Source organism: Agelaius phoeniceus, chromosome 3 (assembly GCF_051311805.1).
Source record: "Agelaius phoeniceus isolate bAgePho1 chromosome 3, bAgePho1.hap1, whole genome shotgun sequence".
NCBI lineage: Eukaryota > Metazoa > Chordata > Aves > Passeriformes > Icteridae > Agelaius > Agelaius phoeniceus.
The window spans coordinates 81,017,243-81,038,476 of record NC_135267.1 but is presented as its reverse complement, the minus strand read 5'-3'; the positions used below and the strand labels follow the sequence as shown (position 1 = coordinate 81,038,476).

General features: G+C 38.3%; 1 protein-coding gene across 4 annotated transcripts in view; it reads right to left on the bottom strand.

Annotated features, from left to right (window-relative positions):
- Nucleotides 1–637: 637 nt before the first annotated feature.
- The window catches only part of HEATR5B (HEAT repeat containing 5B), a 55,485-nt gene continuing 34,888 nt past the window's right edge, over nucleotides 638–21,234 (bottom strand). For all 4 annotated transcript variants that reach the window (XM_054628729.2, XM_054628727.2, XM_054628732.2 and 1 more), the window contains 11 exons: nucleotides 20,711–20,779; nucleotides 18,352–18,531; nucleotides 17,443–17,680; nucleotides 16,553–16,813; nucleotides 15,489–15,616; nucleotides 15,159–15,303; nucleotides 10,437–10,706; nucleotides 8,409–8,633; nucleotides 6,352–6,503; nucleotides 3,201–3,414; nucleotides 638–1,591 (listed from right to left, as the gene is read on the bottom strand). In XM_054628729.2, coding sequence (XP_054484704.2) covers nucleotides 1,287–1,591; nucleotides 3,201–3,414; nucleotides 6,352–6,503; nucleotides 8,409–8,633; nucleotides 10,437–10,706; nucleotides 15,159–15,303; nucleotides 15,489–15,616; nucleotides 16,553–16,813; nucleotides 17,443–17,680; nucleotides 18,352–18,531; nucleotides 20,711–20,779 — 2,187 coding nt within the window. In that variant the 3' untranslated portion in view covers nucleotides 638–1,286. The remainder of the gene's footprint in view (nucleotides 1,592–3,200; nucleotides 3,415–6,351; nucleotides 6,504–8,408; nucleotides 8,634–10,436; nucleotides 10,707–15,158; nucleotides 15,304–15,488; nucleotides 15,617–16,552; nucleotides 16,814–17,442; nucleotides 17,681–18,351; nucleotides 18,532–20,710; nucleotides 20,780–21,234) is intronic.

Below are 21,234 nucleotides of genomic sequence, written 5' to 3'. Positions count from 1 at the left end.
ACTTCTCTCTATAAAGCAAAATGTATAGAAAGATCCCTATAAAAGCCCATAAATTCAACAGCTGTGTCAAAAAATTCATGTAAGTCAGTCTTATATACACAAGAAAATACATGGTTCCACACTTCTGCCAATAGGAAGGGTGAGGCCTGGCAGCAGACAGACACTGCGAGTCCCTGGCTGTGCATGCAAGGTGAGCACAGCACATGAGCTAAAAGCCCCAAAATCTGCACATCAGACTCACTCAGATGGGAGGGAAGCCACATGCTTTTGAAAAAAGCCTGGCAGGGGAAGGGAAAACCGGAGGAGCCTGGCTCCCACCTGTGTTCTGCCCCCTGAGTCACTACAGTGCAAAGTGCTCCAGTACCTCAGCTTGCAAACTTGATCAAGGACTACAGGTATGATGTATCAGAAAATAAAATCTAGCAGGAAGGTTAAATACCTATGAGTCTGGACAAAGGGCAGAGCACTGACTCACCACATATTCAACCAGTTCCTGGCAGAACAGGAAGACTGCAAACACAAAACACCTTACAAGGGCCAAGATCTACACCTACAAAAATGCAGATAGAAGGCAGTTCTCTTTAAAAACTCAGTTTCCAGTGCATTCTTTAAAATTTATATTCGAAGAGATAGGGGATTAGATTCCTTGCATCCTTTATTCATTTTCAAGCATGGAAATGGACTTGAAAGAGATATACACCACATAAATAAGGACAACCCATTAAGACAGCATGCTTGATCATTCACCTTAAGAAAGGCTGAAATTTTTCAATTATTTTGTTGTGGGGTTTTGGGTTTTCTTTCATGCAAGCTGAAACAATCTACAAAGTCCCTTTCCCTATTATTTTTTTTAAATAAAAGGAAAAAATTCGTACTTCTACACTAGAAATTCCCCACGGTACAGGGTAAGTACTTCATAACAGTTTCTCCTCTTCTCTCCATCCCCACTGTGTTAGTGTGTTGGCACAATGGTGGGATAACAATCACCAGATTTCAAAAACCACTGGAGGGTTTGAGATAGCTTTTAAAAATAAATAAAACTATTTAGATATAGAATAATTTTTGGTGGATAATTTATAACAGAAATTCATAAATATGATCACAATTTCCTAAAAATCTATACAAATACAAGTAACACCACTTCCCTTGTAATGCATGGATTTCAAGTAATTACACAAAGCTCCATTAGACAGCCTTTCACACACAAATTACACGAAATTAGACATGTATGCAGGGATAATGTAATGCTTCTGACTACTTAGTGGTCCAAAAATAATAAAAGTAATTCAAAAAAAGCTAGTTTTCAGTTTAATTGTCGGGGTGGAATGTACTGTGGGTGGTGGTTGCCTAGCAGCTGCTTTTGCTTTGCTGGCCTGACTTGCTCGGACTGCAGTTTCTAGACGTGTTTTCAATTCAGGAGCAGCTCCCATTACTGTCTTGAAAGCATGGGGGTAAAGTGGACCAATGTGCATTAGGTTCTGAAGCGCAAACTCGTGAAGATCCTTGGATGCTGTAGTTGCAGAAGCAAAGGCATTTTCATTCAGTAAATAGGAGATCAGAGTGGGAACAAGAAGGGCAAGCAACTGTACTCCTAAAAATGAAAGAAATAAAAAATGGAATTACCATATCAGAGAATGAAACAAAAAAAATTATCAGCTACTACACGGGTAAGGAAGGGCAATATTGTTTTCAGAACTCACAGTAGAAACTGTAATCAAAAAATTATCACATTAAAACAACTGAAATGTAGATGGCTTCCTGTGTTTTGATCAGTCCAATCTGTCTTACCAGGACTGGATTTAAGATTCTATTATTGCTCATTACAATTATGTTGATCCTGATGCTTATTTTGAGATGCTTTGCACCATCCAATTGCAGATCATTGATGAAAGATTTTAAGATGTAGAGTGCCTATCATATTAAAGGATTTCAAACACTTTTCAGGCAGACAGAAATGTTACTCCATTGAATTTGAGTATCCACCTCCCCAGCAAACATTAAGTGAACTGATACCAGAAAGCAAGTGTTCACAAAAAAAGTCAGGGACAGTTATCTGCTGTTATTTATGTTGCATTGGTCTGGGAGATCCTAATCCAAAAACTAGCAAGGCAGCTATACTTCAGCTAGCATGACCTAGTAAGGCCACAGCCCAAAATGGCAAAGGGATCAAGAGGGTTGACCTTGAGAACAAAAAAGGCAGCTAAACTTAAGCAACAAGGCAAATTTTTGTACCTAGAAAGAATTCAAGTACAACTTTGAAATGTGTAACCTGGTAATTGTACATTTTAAGCTCAAAGAACTTAAAAATTAATGGTAACTCATTTATCAAAATTGTTTTAGATTACCAGAGTATTAATAATTTTTCCTTATAGGTTCTGACTAATTCATACTCATGGGGTGAAATGTCTCCAGCCAGCAAATCAGATGATCTGTTTTCTCATTTGTTTCATTTACTCTCTCATTTTCATTTCACCTGTGTTTCAAACAACTGTTCCAGAAGCAGAATGAGGCTCAAGAAATTTTATATTCTATCAAAAAAGAGAAACTCCAAACAGGAGTGCATTGGGGGAAAAAAACCCACAAAAACCAACCAAAAAAAAACCCACCCAAAAAACCCTACACAAAACCAATAGTAGTATTCTTTCAAGGAATTTTTTCAGCATTTAAAGTCAAATGTCAAAGACAGTGAGTCTTCAGAATGCCCATGGTTTCAGCTGAAGAATAACTAACTCAAAGAAAAATTATAAGTAATATATTCTATCTAGTAAATCTTGCTTCATCTACAATCCAGATACTCTGACCAGTATGGTTCAATTTCTTGGGCTCTTTAGCCGAAACTTGTTGAGCTGGTAGAAGGGATCTGATAAAAGTATACTAAAATAATTAAGTTAACAATGAGAAAAAGTAAATTGAAACAGCATGAAATACAAATTTCCAAACAGAATAAAATATCACTTATTACTGCAGTTCATGTTTAAATTTTTTTCCTGCAATCACCAGAAATGCAAAGGTCACAGCATATCATACTGTATATGCTATGCAAGTTCATCTATACAAAAGTTCAATCACTGGAATTACAAAAGCATGTTGCACACACAGTCCATTTGTGATTACGCCACTGAGTTCCTAACTGCAACATTTCTAATATTCAATATTCTATTTTAGCATTACTCATTTCTCTAGAAAACCTAAATACTTACTATTCTGCTCCTCACCAAGGGCAACCAACGTTTCAAGGACTTTAATTCCTTCCTGGACTGCTAAAAGCTCCAGATTGTTGTTTGGGCGGCTCCTTTCCACAGCCTTCAACTTCTCAACCATGATAGGGGCCAGTGAATGAATATATGGAGTGGACAGGGCACGATTGGTGTGTTGGAACACAGAAAGCAGAAGCTGGTAACACTTGGCTTGAACCTAATCAAATCAAGATAAATACAATTGTCCTCAAAGTTATTTGTTAATTCAGTGAATATAATAAACTCTGTTATCTCTGATTAAATAAATAAAAAGACTACTAAATGGGAAGGAAACGTACTAAGTAAGAGGAAAGAAGCAACACAGCCCAGCTAATAAAGCAGTATTAGCCCAGTGTTCAATAAAAGGAAGGACAATTAGAAAGAACACGCAGGTACTAAGTAGCAGTAACAATATAAATCCTGAGAAAATAAAGACATAGTTAATTTCAGACAAGTCAGTCACACCAGTTCACAGTGAACTGCATCTTTAGGTCTCAGAACTCCCAGCTCTAACAGTAGCTTAATCTTCAAAATCATGATATGCTATTCCAATTCTAGAAAGGCAACATTGCCCATAAAAATGACTCAGAACAAAGTGGTCTTATTGTTCTAATACAAGCCAAGGCTGTAGCCAAAATTGTCAGGCCTTTCCATCCTTGCTTCTCATTCTCCATTTTGTGCTGGTAGTAGCCTAGGACTATATGGGCTGATCACAGAATGCCCTCCTTGTCATTATCTATTTTATTTTTTATCCTCCTCCCTCTCTGTGGAAAGCAGAGATTATTAAAGCCAAGGTTTGGGAAAATGACCCACTGATGATCTTGTTCAGATGAATTTATGAATACATTTTTTTGGGGCATACAAAGATCTTCCTCCAAAATCCACCACAAATAACCCAGCATTTTTGAAAAGGTGAAGCCTCACAACAAATGTGAGGATAAAACAGGGCACGTGTTTTCTAACTGCACTCAAGTCCAAACAGGATGAGTTATTGAGCACACGCTGAACAGAAATGTTCTAGAGGAAGTATTACTGAACAAAATGATCTGTGAGGAGATCCAGGGATTAGTGGAAACACAGATATATAAATAAAAATATTGAATAAAAGTCATAGATTATAAAAACTACTGGTAATAAAATATGGGTTATGAGCTCATATTACTGTTAATTCAATAGAATACAGCTGCAGGTTTTCTATACAATTCAATATTTAAGGTCTGAAATAATAACAGAGCATTTGTATGCTTTGTAACAGAGCTCCACAGAAGAACGTTTTTCCTTAATGCCTTACTCACCATCATCTTTGACCTTTTCAACAAATTTTACCTCTATCTTTCCATATTGTTACAAATAATTCTCTTCCTTTTCTGACTTTCTTTAAACTTCATTCCTTATTAGCTGTTAAAGATGATTAGATTAACCTTTGAAATAAGGAGTAAAAGTATTTTCTTAAATGCAACCATATTTCAAAAGAGTTTTATGACTGCATCTGACAGCAGAATTTCATCCAAGTTTTTTTCCTTTGAACTGTGTAATATAAAACTTTGGACCATTGTGCATTCACAGAAGTCTACAAAAACTCCTGAAAGGTAAAATCAGAGCTTCTTCAAAGCATAAGAGTCACACTCTCATGTAAAACTTGCCCAACAGCGTTGAAACACTTGGATCTCTCAACTGAGTTATCTTGTTGGAACAAAAGGGAATTGAGCTCACCAGACTTCTGGTTATTACTATACATGATATTTGACCTTTTCATGTGGTAATAGTTTCAAAAATACTCCTGTATTTCTTTTAAGGCATCAGTAGTTTCTTTGGAAGAGTCTTCTCCTTAATCAGTTCAATGCACTTAGTACAATCACGATCATGCTTTTATTACAAACAGGTGTCTCGTCCCTGACTGCAACAAGGAATATTTTACATTTAAAAAGCCAGAATGAACACACAAGTATTACAGAGTATTTGCTCTGCACATTGGTGAGAAGAGAGTGGACACCATCTGGCTGCTCTCCAAACTTGCTCTGTGTGTTACAAAAATAGTGGTAAGTTCCAGCTGACGGGCAGCTTTCCAGCAGGGTAGTGGGCGACCACGTACTTCTCTCTTACTGTTCCTGTGTTTATACAGAGCTCAGAGACAGGACGACATTAAAGTTTCACTTAATACAACTGGCATTTCCATTCGCACAATAAAATTCTAAGCAGCTTTCTATCCAGAGTCAGGCTTCAGAATCAACTGAATTTTATGTTCATGCTGGAGAACACCTGCCCTGCTATGGAGAATTATCAGTCCAAACAGGATTTTAAATGCCTCACTGTGACCCCAAACACATCCGCATTTTTTGCATGTTTTTCTTCTCAGGAATCCCTGCAGTGTTTGCTAGTGGAAACATCACAGATTTTTCTCCTTAGCTCCCACCTGCAGATTTGTATACCCACTCAAACTGATATATACATGGCTGGAAAAGTTAAGCTTAACTACCCATACAGTGCATTAGCCTGCTTGAACTAAGTCAGTCTACAACTTTTTTAACTTTCCTCCTCAATGACAGAGTAATTCAGAAGGCATTTCACAAACTCAAGCCAAAGGGCAGAAGTGAAATTATGATACAAATGAATCATGATATATAGACATTCTGATGGTGCCCACAAAATTATATTTTTGCTCCCAAACTGAGTTTTGTATGAACACACAAAATAAGCACAGGTTTTGCAAAAACAAATATAAAATTGATCAGAAATGTGGGTTGTAATTTTATTTATGGAAAAATGGTTTAGTTTGTATTATAAAAGATCAACACTAACGTTAAAATGTCACCCCTCTATGGTAACCGACCTTTTCATCTGATAGAACTTCATATATCAGAGACTGGTTTTGCCTTTTAAAAAGCTGAAGTCAAGAAGCTGGCACAAGGCCATGAACACTTTATCTAGAAGCACTAAGTTTGGGTTATTTTGCTCATGAGTTTCAATAATGCATTGTTGAAAATTCTAGTTATCCTGACAGCAGTACTTGTCCCTGAAGTAAAGGCATCACAAAACATTCAGGAAATGTGTTAAATATATCACGATTAGTTTCTGCTGGCTGCATGTCATTTACATTCCTATAACATGATCTTACCCAAGGATCAGAAGAATTCAATGCACTTCTAAATCTGTTCATACATCCATTTTGTAAAGACTGCACTCCAATTATTTCAGTGCTTGCTGACAAGAGGAAGAGAGCAATAGCTGTAAGTATGCTTACTTCATCAAGAATAGGTTTAGAGGCCTCTGAAAAACAAAAGCAAACATGCTGTTAGCTTATTCCAAAAAGGCTTTAGCATTTATTTAGTAAAATCCAGTGAACACAGATAAAACTCACGAAGAGGAAATATATGTACTTGAAATTATTCACAACTGCATATGCATTTACTTATTACAGTATCATTGTTGACTGTGACTGACAAAAATTTGAGCAATTCTATTCTAACAGTTGCTTTAATAAAGTAAGTCAATCTTTCTGAAACTTAAGTATCAAGGAAAACATCATCACCCACTTTCCCAGACCAAGTCATGCTTTTTGTTTTCAGTGTGTAAACAAGAGGAAAAAAGATATTTTTAGATCTTTTCCCCATTAAAGGTCTACTTCACTTTTTAAAAGTATTATCTTCAGCTGATACAGCAGAGTGAGAAATAGATATCCAGCATGGCAACAACTTCGACTTAACATGAGGTTTCACAGAACAGACCAGTTGATCTGACAGCCAATTGTCACCAACAGGAACAGTCCTACTTTAACCTTTCCTGTCTTTCAAATAGCCTATATTTGCCTTTGTCACCATTTTTTTTTCCTTGCATAAGTTCTGTCTTCACAGATCTCATTAATGAATTCACAACAGGAACAAAAATATGTATATATAGCTATTATAATACATATTAAAAGCACTGCTCTGCTGGTCTGGTTGGCCACATAGGTTCTGCTCTCCCCTGAGAGGCACAAAGAAACAGCATATATAAAGTCAGCAAAAAAGAAAAACAGCATGACTGCCCTTTACAGATATCAGCTAGTCACTTAACTGGCTTAGCCATAATGTAAAACCTCACTTCAAAAAACTACTCCAAGCATTTTAAGTGACAAATTTTCTTACATTATTTAAATTATTTTAAATTTACATTGTTTGAATTTTATTGAATGATGAGGTTTGAAATTGAATGCAGTGGACCTTGCTTAGATTTTTGCATCTGTGATCGATCGCACTTCACAGAAGATTAGAAAGGAAAACATACACTCTTACAAGGAACCTAGAAAAATTCCTGACGCCTGCAAAAAGGTCTCCAGCCAGTGATGTTTCTGGAAAGAGGGCCTGTGAAATCTCTACAGTAACTAAAGGCTGGAAAACAAGAGCTGATGTGACAAATCAAATTAGAAGTTTGGCTTGGTTAACACAAACCTAGTGATCCTCCCCCTTTGGACATTTCAGAATCATTTGCAATTACCTCCTCATTCCCCATCTCTCACATGAGTGACTCCATTCAAGCCTCTCTTCACTCTCTACAAATGGCTCCTTGGCAATGCAATGGGATGTTTTTCCCGCTGACTACCACTATGCAAATGGCAAATCTTTGTGTCTCTTTGCTAACTAGGCAGCTAAGACTGTACATCTTTTTTACTTTGTGAAGGGCAAGGCAAAGCATGTATGTGAACCATAAGAGGTGATCTGCAGTTCTCTGAAGAGACAGTAACCATTGTGCTGGTGAGTAACAGGGATTGTTTTGGCCAGGATTTCTTTCTCACCAAAGAAAGCTTTTAACAGTGTTGTGAGTATCCTAGTCCAGTATGAACCTTTCCACAATTATCTGTGGCTGTCTTCCCACTCATTCACTTTAACACTGATTGTCATTAAGACTAAATGACTTGATGCCAGATGCATTGCAAAAGGGAAAACTTCTAACTGGAGGTTATGCTCAACACTGTCAAAGACAGACCAAAGACAAATCTGAAGTGAGAATTCCTAAGATGTCACTATTTTATTAAAGCCAATGTTGTGCTTTTCAACAATAAAATCTGTTAAGCAACTGAGGAGTTCTGCTCATTCAGGTCTTACATTAACTTATAGGCAGATATCATACTTGACTTTTCACTACAGAAAATCCATTTTTCTTGAATTTTAACTCCTGCACTGGGAAACCACTTACCAGGCTGAGAGTCTTCCAAGATAGATGCCAGAGTGCTGCGGATAAGACCTGTCCATTGTTTCTGAGTTTCATCAGTCCTGACTGTTGGAAGAGTAACAATAGTTTTTATCCCTTGAAGAGCAGCAGGGACTGGAGGTGGGACCTGATTATCTGCTGACTTTACTGCTGTTTCTTTCAACACCTTTGTTATAAGAAATAGGATGGTGGGTAAGATTGTCATACACCCTAAAAAAAAGGGGAAAAAAAAGAGATAAAATAGAATTTTTAAAGTGTGGTAGATAAGCTCTTTGTCTTTCCCAATATGGATGTGTATGGTTGGAGACAAAGGAGATGAGATAAAGTGCAATTCAGGTAACAAGTGATATGTGTCATTCACCATTTTATTACCAAATTCATTCATCAATGCTACTGAAGTGTATCATAACACAAATCATACAAGCCAACAATTGAAATGCTGCTGTCAGTTCAGGAATGATGATTTAGCTATTAAAGCTTTGTCCCACATGGCATGTGATACAAGGTATGTCATCCAGGTTGCTAAGTACCTTAGAGAAGGATCTACATATCACTAGGGTCTTACAAACAGCAAAAATAAGAGGTCTGGAAACAAGTATCCAAACTAAGTTACTGCACTTCCTGAGTAAGGTGGTGTGCCCCACCTTACCAGAAGCAAAGAAAGGAAGCTGTTTGGGAGTCTCAAATCATGGACAAAGGCTGTAGCAGTTTCAATTACACATGCAGACAGACTTCAAGCCCCTACAGGACTGACAGAAGAGTGCTGTTGGGTTTAGGCATGCAAAATCAATCTACAGATCACTTCAGTCAGTCAAGCCTCGTTCCATATCTCTTCTATGCTTCATTTCCCCACATCTGTGGAAACACAAATCCTGCCATTTTCCTACTTCTGGGAATGCTGTGAGGATAAACACATGAAGTAAAACAATTATGACAGGAAGGGACTGCTCTTTAAACTAAGAGTCATTTCTGAGCTACTTGCAGTGGCCACTTGCCAAATGCTGGGAGTAACACCCTCACTCCAGACAACACAGAAGTAAAAGTAATACTGTTACTCTTTTTGCCCACCCTCTTTCCCATCACCTTCTCAAAAAAAAAAACCAAAAAAACAAACATCGGGCATTAAATAAAAACAGGACATGACTCCAACTCAAAATCTGTTGTTCCTTAAAAAAGTGCAAGGCACAAATTCACAAATTTCTGTTTGAAGACAAGCCATATTGTCTTTTGAGCATAACTTTGTCCAAATATGTTATTTGCAGAGCACCTCATTAGGGAACTAACTTTAAAATGTCTCATCTGTAAGAGTGGGTGAAACTTCCCAAAGATTCTTGAGACAACAGTCAAGCAATTTGCTCTCCAAAAAGCAAAAGTCAAAGAGCATAGCTTCCCATGTAATTGTGATTTTACCCATGAACTTCACTCAGTGCAATTATCCCAGCTTACACACATCCTTTGTGACAGTCTTCCTGGGCAGAAGAAAGCTCCATTTAGTTTATAATCACACTGGGAATGACTGACAGCCAACGGCTGCAAGGCCAAGTGTACCACAGATGAATTGTGCTGTTTTTCCCCCTGTAGGATTGTCTTTTCATACAGCTGCTGCTTTTCATGAACTTTTCATGAATTTAATTATCTCCAAAATGTCTGTGTTCTTTAACAATATGATTAAAAATTGCCCAAAAGGTTTCAAAAGCATGAAAAAGGGGGGGGGGGGGGGGACCAACAATGAAATCAAATTGGTACAGGGGCTTAAAATCTAAGTGTGTTATTGAAACTCCTACAGCCTTTGTCCACAGAGCTAATTTCCTCAGCAAATATGCAGCACACATGCAAACTTAAAATCAAATTTCCTTTATGCTAGTCACTGGAAAAGCCTGAATTTTCATTTAGTTAATTACCTAAATATTATTAATGCTATGAATTAAAGCATTCATAGCAATGTATTTACTTTTTTTTTAGCATCATATCCTCACTGTGCTAGCACTCACACATATCCTGTGAGTGTCCTACCTGCTGGAGAACACAGGGAAGGCAGGTCAGACAGAATATTAACGGTGGCAGCCACAAGACGAGCGCTTTCCTCAGAGAGGTGGGATTTGGCAGCAACGTGACTCGGAGAATCCGACACTTTTGAACTCAGGTGGGGCATGTGTCGTACTAGGATGAACATCAGCAACTCCATGGCTGCAAACACTAGAGATTTTCCAGGCACAAGACCACCACTCTCACCTCCCTCTCCTAAAGCAAGAGGATTTTCTTTTTCTTCATTATCATCTTCATCTGAAAAAGGAAAGAAATGTCTGAGACAGTTAAGATGCCACTCCAAAAATTACATGACACACTCTTCACAAAGAAGTTAAGAATCAAGAAGAAAAAGTTGCTTTACAGTAAGATAGGACAAACATAGCTTATGTCAGACTAAATGTTTTAGTTAGAATGACTTAGAAGGGTTTAAAATGCCTTAGAAGTACTGTGATTGCAACAATACTTAATAAAAATCATTCTGGAACTAAAAAACTAATGTAGTCTTGCACGAAATAAAACTACAGCTAATTATCTTGCTTCTCTTAAAAATGATCATAAAACTAACAGCAACCAATGACAAATAAACAGCCAGGACAATTTTTTTTTAATTTAATAGCTATTAATTAAATGTTCCACCCTGACAAAATCTTATTCTAGCCTAAATTGATTATGAAATAAGAGAACAGAAAAGCACTGTAGGATTCTATGTCTATGTCTAGCTGAGTGTATTCAGTTCAAAAAGTCTCTCTTTTGATGGTAGCTTGGCCAGCTGCAGTCTTTCCTTCTCCCATTAAACAGCAACAGAGACTCAGTAAGGCAAAGCTGGCCTGAACTACCCCTATAGAGCTCCTATGAATTTAAATGATTGCTACTGTTATCACATTCATCAATCTGAAAAAAGCAGCTTACTGGGCTGACAGTAAACAATTCCATTAATTCATATGAAGGAACAGAGCCTGCATTTTCAGTTGTGCTGGTTCCTCAAGTTCCAGCAAAATTTTCTCCGTGTTTTTACATGGAAAATGGGCAAAAGCTATCAGTTGGGGGGTTTTTCCTATCAACAGTACATTGTGCCAGATTAGGATAGTAATTTTCCTTAATAAGAGAATATTCTCTGGGGTTTACTTCACTTCTTTCAGGTAACAGAAAATCTGGTAGACCTATCCAACTGAAACAGGTATCCATGAACTATTTCCCAGGTTGCCTCTTGGAAACTAATTTACCTAGCAAAATGGAAACAGTGTATCTGAGATTTTTTTCTAAAAATGGTAAAGGCATGATTAAACAGGGAGCCTCTCTCTTAAAAGGAAGAGGTCACTAGAAGTACCTCAGAAAGTAGCTTTCAGACTGCTGAGTATCTCCAAGCATAGAGATACCACATCCCTGGGCACCTGCTCTTCTGCTTCACCACTCCCACAGTGACCAATTTTTTCCTAGTATCCCATCTGGATTTCCACTGCTGTACTTTGTGTACATTGCCTCTTGTCCTTCCACCACATGCCTTTCAGAAGACTCTGGATTGTCTTTAAATCCCCTCTAAGAAGGGGGTTTGCTATTATATCCCACATTAAGCCTCTCTTCTGCAGACTAAGTGAGTTCAGCTCTCTCAGCTTCTCCTCACAGGTCACACACTTCACTTCCCTAAGCAGCTTAGTGGACTTCCATTGAACTTCCTTCATGTTTGCCAACAGCTGTCTTGCTCAGAATGAGGAGGAAGGGCAAAGACAACTAGACACTGCTCCAGATGCATTTTCTTGGTTATGGTTATATCCCTAATCCACTGGTCATGCTTTCCTAACACAGCCCAATAACAGAGGCATCAGCGTTGCACAGGTTTCACACCACACATACAACTCCTCCTCTGGCAAATCTGCTATCCAATCTGTCAGCCCACCAGCCTATACCAATGCACATCCCATCCCAAATGCAGGATTTTGCATGTCTTTGCTGAACTTCAGCAGGTTCTCAGACCTGCAGTTCAAAATTCCCCTTAAAGGCAGCACCACCCTCCAGCACACCCACCACCTGCCCAGTTTGGTATCATCCACAAATATGCTGAGGGTACATTCTCTCCTATCTGTCCTGTGTGCTTCACAGTAGCAGATCCAATACTGATCTCTAAAGAACACCAGTTGCAACCAGCTTCCAGTTAGACTTGAATCACTAAACTCCATTTAAGCACAGCAGTCCAACAAATTCTTCTCCTACTTTTCAGTCACATCACTCAACTTGACAATGATATTGTAGAGTACTGGGTCAAAAGCCTTGCAGAAGTCTGAGTAAACAATATTCACCTCTCCACTTTCAAAGGCACTTATTTCATCACAGAGGGTGATGAGGCATTAATTGCCCTCAGTAAGTCTGTGCTATTTCAAATCACATTCTTCTACTTCATGTCCTAAGAAGTGGTTTCAAAAGAAATTTACTCAAAAACCTTTCAACAAGTACAGCAGGCTTACTGGCAAGTTCACTCAAACCCCACCTCATGTCTTACTCAAAGTTACTCACAGCATTTCATTTTTGCCATTCATTGAAAAGCTTTCTTGAGCACCACAGCTTTACAAAGATGACTGCAACAAACTCAGCATGTCATCAGCCCTCCCTCAGATGCATCACATCTAGTTCCAGGGTAGGGCTGGCTTTTTTGTGAGTAGTCCCTAACTGGATGCTCACCTGTTGTTGTAGCTAGCACTGCCCTCCCTAGGCTTGCTCATTAGACACAGACACGGGAGGGGTAAGCAAGAAGACAACAGTGCCTTAGTTTTTCCTCTAGTGTGTTTTGTCATTAGATCACCCAATCCATTCAGCAGCAGGTCCAAATTTCCTCTGCTGACAATCTATCTATAAAAGTTGTTCTTGTCACACTGGACATTCATCATCAATCTCAGCTCCACCTAAACTGTGCTTTCCCAATTCCACTCCTCCATGCCCAGGAAGACTTCAGTAGTCTTCTTTGGCAGCTTGCCTCCATTTCCAATATCCAAGCACTTCCATGTCACATTTGAGCTCAGTCAGAAGTTCCTGTTCAGCCAAGTCGGCCTCCTGCCACGATCATTGTGAATAAGCTTTATTTTGTCACCAAAGACGAACAATCCCTCTTTCCTTTGACCTTCAGGAAAGTTTACCACAAGATTTCATCTACAAGATCTCATCTACAAGCTCCCTGAACAAGCCAAAGTCTGCCAAGTCAAGCCAAAGCTTTTGCTCCACTATTCATTTTCTTTCTTTCCCTTGAAATTATGACCTGCACTATCACACAGCTGGTACAGCCAGAACTACCATTAACCTTTGTAACCATTTCTTCTGTATAAGTGCGGAGCAAATCCACTGAGCCCCACCCCCATTTGGACTGTCCAGCATCTGGACTGAAGAAGTCTGTGCTTCATACACTTCTGAGTGTTAGCCTCCAGCAGTGTCGCCTGGCTGGATGGTAAAAGCCTTTCATGAGACTCCCATAGCCTGACTGGAATGCTTTTTGGGGTTGGTTTAATATGGCTTCATTCACCTTCCCTTCTTGATTAGGCAGCCTGTGGCTCCTGACTGGTATCACCCTTCACTTCCTTTCAGTGTTATCAGTTCTGATCTGTCCAAGTAGGACAGCTGGCTTCTTTCCTCTTGCCAGATCTCCTCAGTGTTCTCCAACTGGGTATCTGGAGATCGAGCCTTTTGTTGCTGGAAGTCACAGTACTGCAGCCACCATCTCCATGCAAGCATCATCCTCCAGGGCCATATTCCAGCATAGTCTATGGCTGTCTCTCCTGAGAAACATGGGACTTCAGCTCCTGCACCGGCAGGACCTCTGAAGAACATTTCATTCTTTCATTTACCTTTCCTGACACCACAGAGTCTGCTCACCTTCACAAGCATTTCCTTCATGTCTCACAGGTGAGACCAATGTCACTTCCAGCTATGGCTGCACAGACAAGCCTCTGGAGCACAGGCACATTAGCATTTTCACCTGAATTTCAAACTGGTCATTAGACCTCTGATGTAGCAGAGGTGATTGTCCCTCAGTCAGCAGACTGCTGTTGTATGTCACTGCCACCATTATGCTGACTCCAGCAGTCCTGTACAGTCTTGAGCAGCACTTCTGGGCAGCATGAGCATGCCTTTCCATGCCAACTGCCTTGCTCCTGTTGCACACCCTGTTCCCAGAGATCCTGGTAGCTGACACGCCCTGAGTGCCCTCAATAAGTGAAGTAAGAACCCAGGTGCAAGTCTGCTCCATTTCCTGGCAAGATCTCCTGGGCAGGCAACTTTCCATACTGGTTTCAGGAGCAGTTCACTCACCTCATGGATGTCAGCTGTGCCAGGGACACATGACAATACCCTGTACTGGTGGCTAAATCATTAAACTTCAGAAAAAAGGTAAATGAAGTGCTAAGGAGGCAGTCAGTAGAGAAACATTAGGGAAACTGAACAAGGTATTAATAAGGGGTGTGCTGGGTATACCTTGCACCACTCTTACTCCAGAAAAATTAATGAAAACCATGACATGAAATGAGAATGATCAGAGGAAGAAAAAATACAGATTACAAGAGTTAAGAAGTCAGCAGGTAATTATGAACACAATCAAAATTATCTCTAGAATACACAGCATTTTCCTCCTCAGTGTAACAATACTCCAATGCAACTGAGTTCCTTTCCCAACAAGAAAACCTGTTGCTTATTTACTCTGCAAAACAAGCCATGTTTACAGAATCTTACTTAGAGTGTTCCTTTTTTCCTGCAAATAATCTTGAGCTGCTCTTACTATCTGCTGGACAACTCCTGTAACCAGCAGCTGGACTGAAGGAGGATCCCAGGTAAGGAGGAGTCGGTGAAGCACACTCAAGAGTTCAACACCAAGGAGCTGCAGTGAAACAAAATACATAAAAAAACATTCATTAGGACTAAACAATTCCTAATTGTTATATCACTTGCTTATGATGAACAAATACTTTTCTCACACAAAAAATATTACAGCTCTTGTAATCATCATTGATGAAAGTCCAAGACCTGGAAAAAGCTGATTGTTACAACATGCTCATACATTACCTGATCCTCTGCAATATGGATCCTGGCACAAGGGGAGTCCAATAAAGTATGCAGTGCTTGTAAGCAAGATGTAACATGCTCTACGGGCTCTTCAGGTCTTGGGGAACACAGAAACTGTATACTAACACCTGAAAAGAGCAATAGTTAAAAAAGAATGTTCACACCATCATAAAATCAAGTTTTTGTTTGAATTCTTTTGTAAGTATAGTGGGTTCTTGAAAACTTTAGAAAGACAGCTGTTTTTCTCAATTCTTCTTCCTTTCAATTAAAAGAGAGTCTATGCAAAAGAATTGTATTCACTTCTTCTGCATCATGTCTTCCCCAAAATTTGGCAGGATAAATAATGCACAGTGACAACAAGAAATTTAAGATTACTGAACAGAAATCCATACTTTGTTCTAAAGATCTGTAAGTCAGTGATATGAATCCTTCAGTTGTAAATTGAGTTTCATTTTCTTGAACTCCTTTAAGTGTAAACACAAACTAAATTAAGCTCCAAAAATCATGCAATATTCATCTTCTACATATGGCACTTAATTCCAGATTTAAATGTCTGTATCTCAGCAAACTTCTAGCACTCCTCAGAATAAGAGATTACATCCACCTCTTAAAGCTGTTAGGTAACAACAAAGGGAAACAGTGAATGCTACTCACAGATGAAAAACTGATGCAAAAGCTACTCCACGTGACTTGCTAAATATCACTCTCTACTAAGCAGTGTTTTATAGGGGTGTGTATTTTAATTAAACTCACAGCTTTTGCATCTTTGAAGCATAACATTTTGTATCACCTGCATTATACTACAGTGTAGAACAGTTCCTACTCATTTTAGTCAATTACATAAATCACAATAATCACACTGACAAATATTCTGTCAAAGCTACAAAGAACACAGAAGGCAGAGAGATAAGAGGGAGGACGAGACAGAGATTTTCAAAACTTTACTGTCCAGACATGTAGCAAATTTTAAAATTCACAGATTTCAAGCAAAGTATCTTTTCTCATTTTCATAGTGTTTCATACCAAAACATGCTGCTACTGAATGCTAAGCTTGTAACTCTTACCCAAAATTAAGTGCATTCGATCTTTGTTTATTTCTGGCAAAGATTTAGTGGTAGGTGGAGTCCCAGGTGTCTGGTTCAGCATAATGGATGTAGCACGTTTCTGGGAACTGGGCATTGCTGCAGCAGTCTCTTCTGTTGACTCTGACACATTAAATCCTGTACTGTTCAGCCAAAGTGCCACTGCATGTAGTATGGGAGCCCAGGAGTTTCGGTAATGCAGTCTAGCTGTGTCAATTGTTTCTGGAGTGTAAAATGCTCCTCCTGTTAAATTAACAAAGCAAAGGTCAATTCTAAGATTTTCTGCAAGTAACAGATCAAAAGCATGCACTCAGAATTTATTAGTATATTTATTCTGGGTGTGCTTGATCACAAACATAATCAGGTATAATGCTTGTTAGTGGCAGTACACTCCAACTCTCCTTCTCTAGTAGCAATATTAGTACCTCTCATGAGAAAGTGCACTGGCCTCAATAAAGCAGTAAGAAGAGAGGAAGAAAGGCAGGCACAGTCATCAGATCTTGCAGCATTTTTTATATAGAGCATTCACTCTTAATCTGTAAAACAAAGTCTGCTCTAATCTCAGGGACCATGTTTTTCATACAACCAAAATCTTTTTGCATTTGATACCAAAGTATTAGAGGTGAAGAAGTACTCTTTCTTCCACAAAGACAAAGTTTTAATTATCTCAATGATTTGAATAAAGAGTATATTCATTTCAAATTGAAGGAAAGAGGATTCAAAGTTAGAAAATACTGTTATTACATGCTCAGGTAGGAATTTATCACTTGCATAAAAAACATGCATACTAATTAATTTACAGAATAATTCTGAATGTCCAGCTACAGTTTCTTTCTCTTTTGCAGAACACAACAAGAAATTCAAGTGCATACCATCTGGTGGAAGCTGGGTAGCAAACTCAGCTGGTAGAGTTAAAAGAGCATAATCTTTCAGTGCAGCCAACCAGAGCCGGCTCAGTGCCGGCAGTTCAGGCTGTACAAGCGTTATCAAACTGTCTGGTGGCAACTCATCCACGGTACCAAAATCATCCTCATCCTCCTCTGTGCTCTTTGAAACACGCTTGGGTTTGGTTTCTGCTTCTTTCTTAATTTTCATGGCAACGACATACACCTAGAAGTAAAACATGTCAAAGTATGTGCTGTGAGATTCTAAAAAGAAGGGAAAGCAGCAGCCTTTCCCATGTGAATGTAACAGATTCCACACAGATAAAATTCATCAGAAAATTACTGGAAAAAAGAGATTTTTCAATAAAACTCCATTTTATTTAAGTCCTTTCTTTTATTTCTACCAGTATATATATAATGCTTAGGTTCATAAATGGGACTTTCCGAAAACAATCTGGCCACATGCTTTCTTCCTAAAAATGTGTAAATTATAAACACTTGACAGTGTTAACTAACTAGCTGTTTGGCTAGTTAACTAACTGCAATATTTTCCCAGAATATATTTTAAGGTTGTTTTGATTTTTACGGTTTTTTGTTTTCTTGTTTGTGGGGTTCTTTTTTCAATTTTAAGAGCAGTAAGATGGGAAGAAACTCAAAATCTGATATGGTGTGAGTGCATATTTTTACCCAGAAAAGTGCAACACAACAAAGAACAACCAAGCCTCAATGTAAATATGGCTCTACAGAAGGGCAGAGAAAGATACTGAGTTTAAAACATCCCAGAGTAGAATTGAAAAAAGTTAGGAGAAAGGCATGTACAGGCAGTATGAGGTATGAGGCTGCTATTACACTGTAAAACGTTTCCAAACTTTGGCAGATTTGATGGTCATGGCTTACCTCAGCCCATGCTTTGAGAACAGCCAGTTTTTCCATAGTAGTTGCACTCTCTCGGTAAAGCTGGCTAGAAGATCCCTTTCCTGCTTGCACTTTATCCAGGGAAGAGACAAGAAGGTTGTGAACTCGGCGAAGATCATTCAGGTCACTTACAACCCCACTTCCTATCCAAGCGCTACAAACCTAGACAACAAAGTTTAGAATCACTCTAAACTAGCAAAACAACCCAACAACCTTAAAAATGAAAAAAAAAACAAAACAGTAAGAAAATCAAACCAAAAACAACCACCAGGAAAACTTAGCCACTGTCATCCTGCTTAAGACAAATAAATCAGGTTTTCCTTTTTTTTTTTTCTCCCCAGCCATGACAACAGAATTGCTCAGGTGAGTGGTTACAAGGGCTATATTTGCAATGCATATTACAAGAGAACTTAAGAGACATGGAAAATATTTTTAAAATTTTTCAATCCTCCATAAAAATGTTATAATGATTTTTTTATTCTCTTCCCAAGTGTCTGGTCAAATCATTCAGGTAATGAATCACTGCATTCTCTGTGAAGATTATATTGGGCAGCAATCAACAACAGTATACCTTAAAACCCCTCAACATCTCAAATCAATATATAAGGCTCCATACTCTAGTGGGAAGTTTTCAAATTATTTATGTCAAGAAAACACCTAGAAATTATTTGAAAGACTGAGCTATGATTTGGAACCCACAGTTCTATACCTAGAACAATCTGTCCACAATGGTGGACAGACAGTTTGGTGTCTCTCAACTTTTCATTTGAGTTGAATGGATCCAAACAGGTACTTAAAATAACAAACATCACACAGACTGGCTGCTCCTGACTAATGCTATACACTGGCATTCATCCTCTGAAAGACATTCATGCCAGACATAATGCAGGCAATAGAAGCAGCTTGTGCAGCTGCTTTTCTACAAAGAGAAAAAGGGACAAATTCTTTAAGAAAAGTTGCTCTTACTCTGGAGATTATTCTACAAGGATGAGGATCAGAAGCAAAAAAACTCACAGAACTCAAGCAGTTCAGGTTTTACAAACTTTTTTACAAGCCATTTTTGACCTATCTCAAATTTATTTACTTTGCTTTTAAAGAACCAGTTCCATGAAATCCTTTGGGGAAGGAACTCTCTCATGATCTGGAATGATGGACATATTTAAAAGAAAACAACTTAAACACAAACACTAGAAGTGTCCCAAACAGGTACAGAACAAAGCTGTTGAAAACTTCTCACAAAACTGTTCTTCATTCACAGCAGGAATAAGACCAGCTTCAATCCTGCTGCTGAGCAAGTCAACATCTGTTTCACCAATGACATAAAACTATAACAACATCCAACTCCTTCAGGGAAGCTCATCTCTGTCCATGTAACTTCTAGAGGGAGTTAAATATCCAAACCTAATCTCCAACCATTTGATCCTGTAAGTGAACACATCTGCTTTGAAACTGGTTGAATAGAGAAGATTTTGACAAGTTATAAGGAATATTAAAAATTTTGACACAAACTGCCTCTTCATTTAAACGTGCAGAAACACTCTGTAAATCAGGATGAACATATTTTTTCCTACAAGTAGATACCAAGTTACGCTGTAATTGAGCAATCCTTGCAAGTTTTGCTGAAAATTAAAAGTGTAAAAGAACAAAACAAAATCACACTCCTGATCACCCAAATTTACTAACAGAACTCAGAAACACAAGAGTTGTTTTTAAAACTAATGTTTGCATAGCTAACAAAACTGCTGCTTTAAACAGTAGTTTCTTTAGCTGTGAAAACCACTTACTACTACAGCTATGTTGCTGATAGTTGATTTAAATGGCAGTACACAAGATCACATGCAGGAAAACAATCCCACACACATTCAGAAAAAAAAAAATCTTTTAGCAAGTTTTCACTGACAAGTTGTTACTATGACTGTAATGAGAATGCTCAGATCTTCTAAATTCTAAAACAGAGCATTAAACTGAACAGAAGTTTAGTATTTAAAGGTAAATTGTCAGTAATCCAAACATCTTATCAGACTGAAAGACAATACATAAATTTCTACTGGTCTCATTAAGACAAGGGTTTTTTTTTCCTTTTTTTTCTTCTTTTTTCTTGCAGAATTCATATGAAGACAGTTAGTTCCAGATACATTTTTTGATGTAGCTCCCTAAAAGGACTTCTGCACATCCGAGGAACAAAATATATTACTAGGAAACTCGAAAGATGTTGCAAAAACATGACAGCTAAAGTTTACAACATCTTCCAGCCATTTGATGCTATTTCTCTTTTGCATCCTTCTTCAAAAGAGAAGGAAAATTAGTTTTACTTATAGTATGTGAACGTTTTCCACTGTACCTGACAGGCCTTTGCAGTTATATCAGATGGTGTATCTTGGGAAAAAGCTGGCCTCAGAGCAGCCCCAACCTGTTGATAAGAAGAAAAGTTAAAAATCCAATTACAATAGGGACATAGTGTTGTTTATCTCATCTTGTTTAAGGCTCAAGGACAAGTACAGAACAAGCAAGACAAAATTGCCAAATTTGGCATTGTGGTTACATCCCAAAATTATCCTTGCTGTCTAGCAAACATTTGCAATAGCAGACTTTAAACAACAACAACAATAAAGTCTTAAACTACTTTTTTTCCTTGCCCCATTGCCTTTTTAAGTCTCAACTACCTTTGTGAAATATGTGGTATCCTCTGTTAACGAGTATCCTTTTAATTACTACAGTATCACAGGTGCAACTTCTGTTAAGGATCAATAAGCCAATGACAATTTAATGTCCAAAGGAACAGCAATGTGAAGTTAAATATTTATGGTTGGATTTGTATCAAGTCCGCAAAATGACAAATACTGACAGGAAAATGCCTTTTAGGCA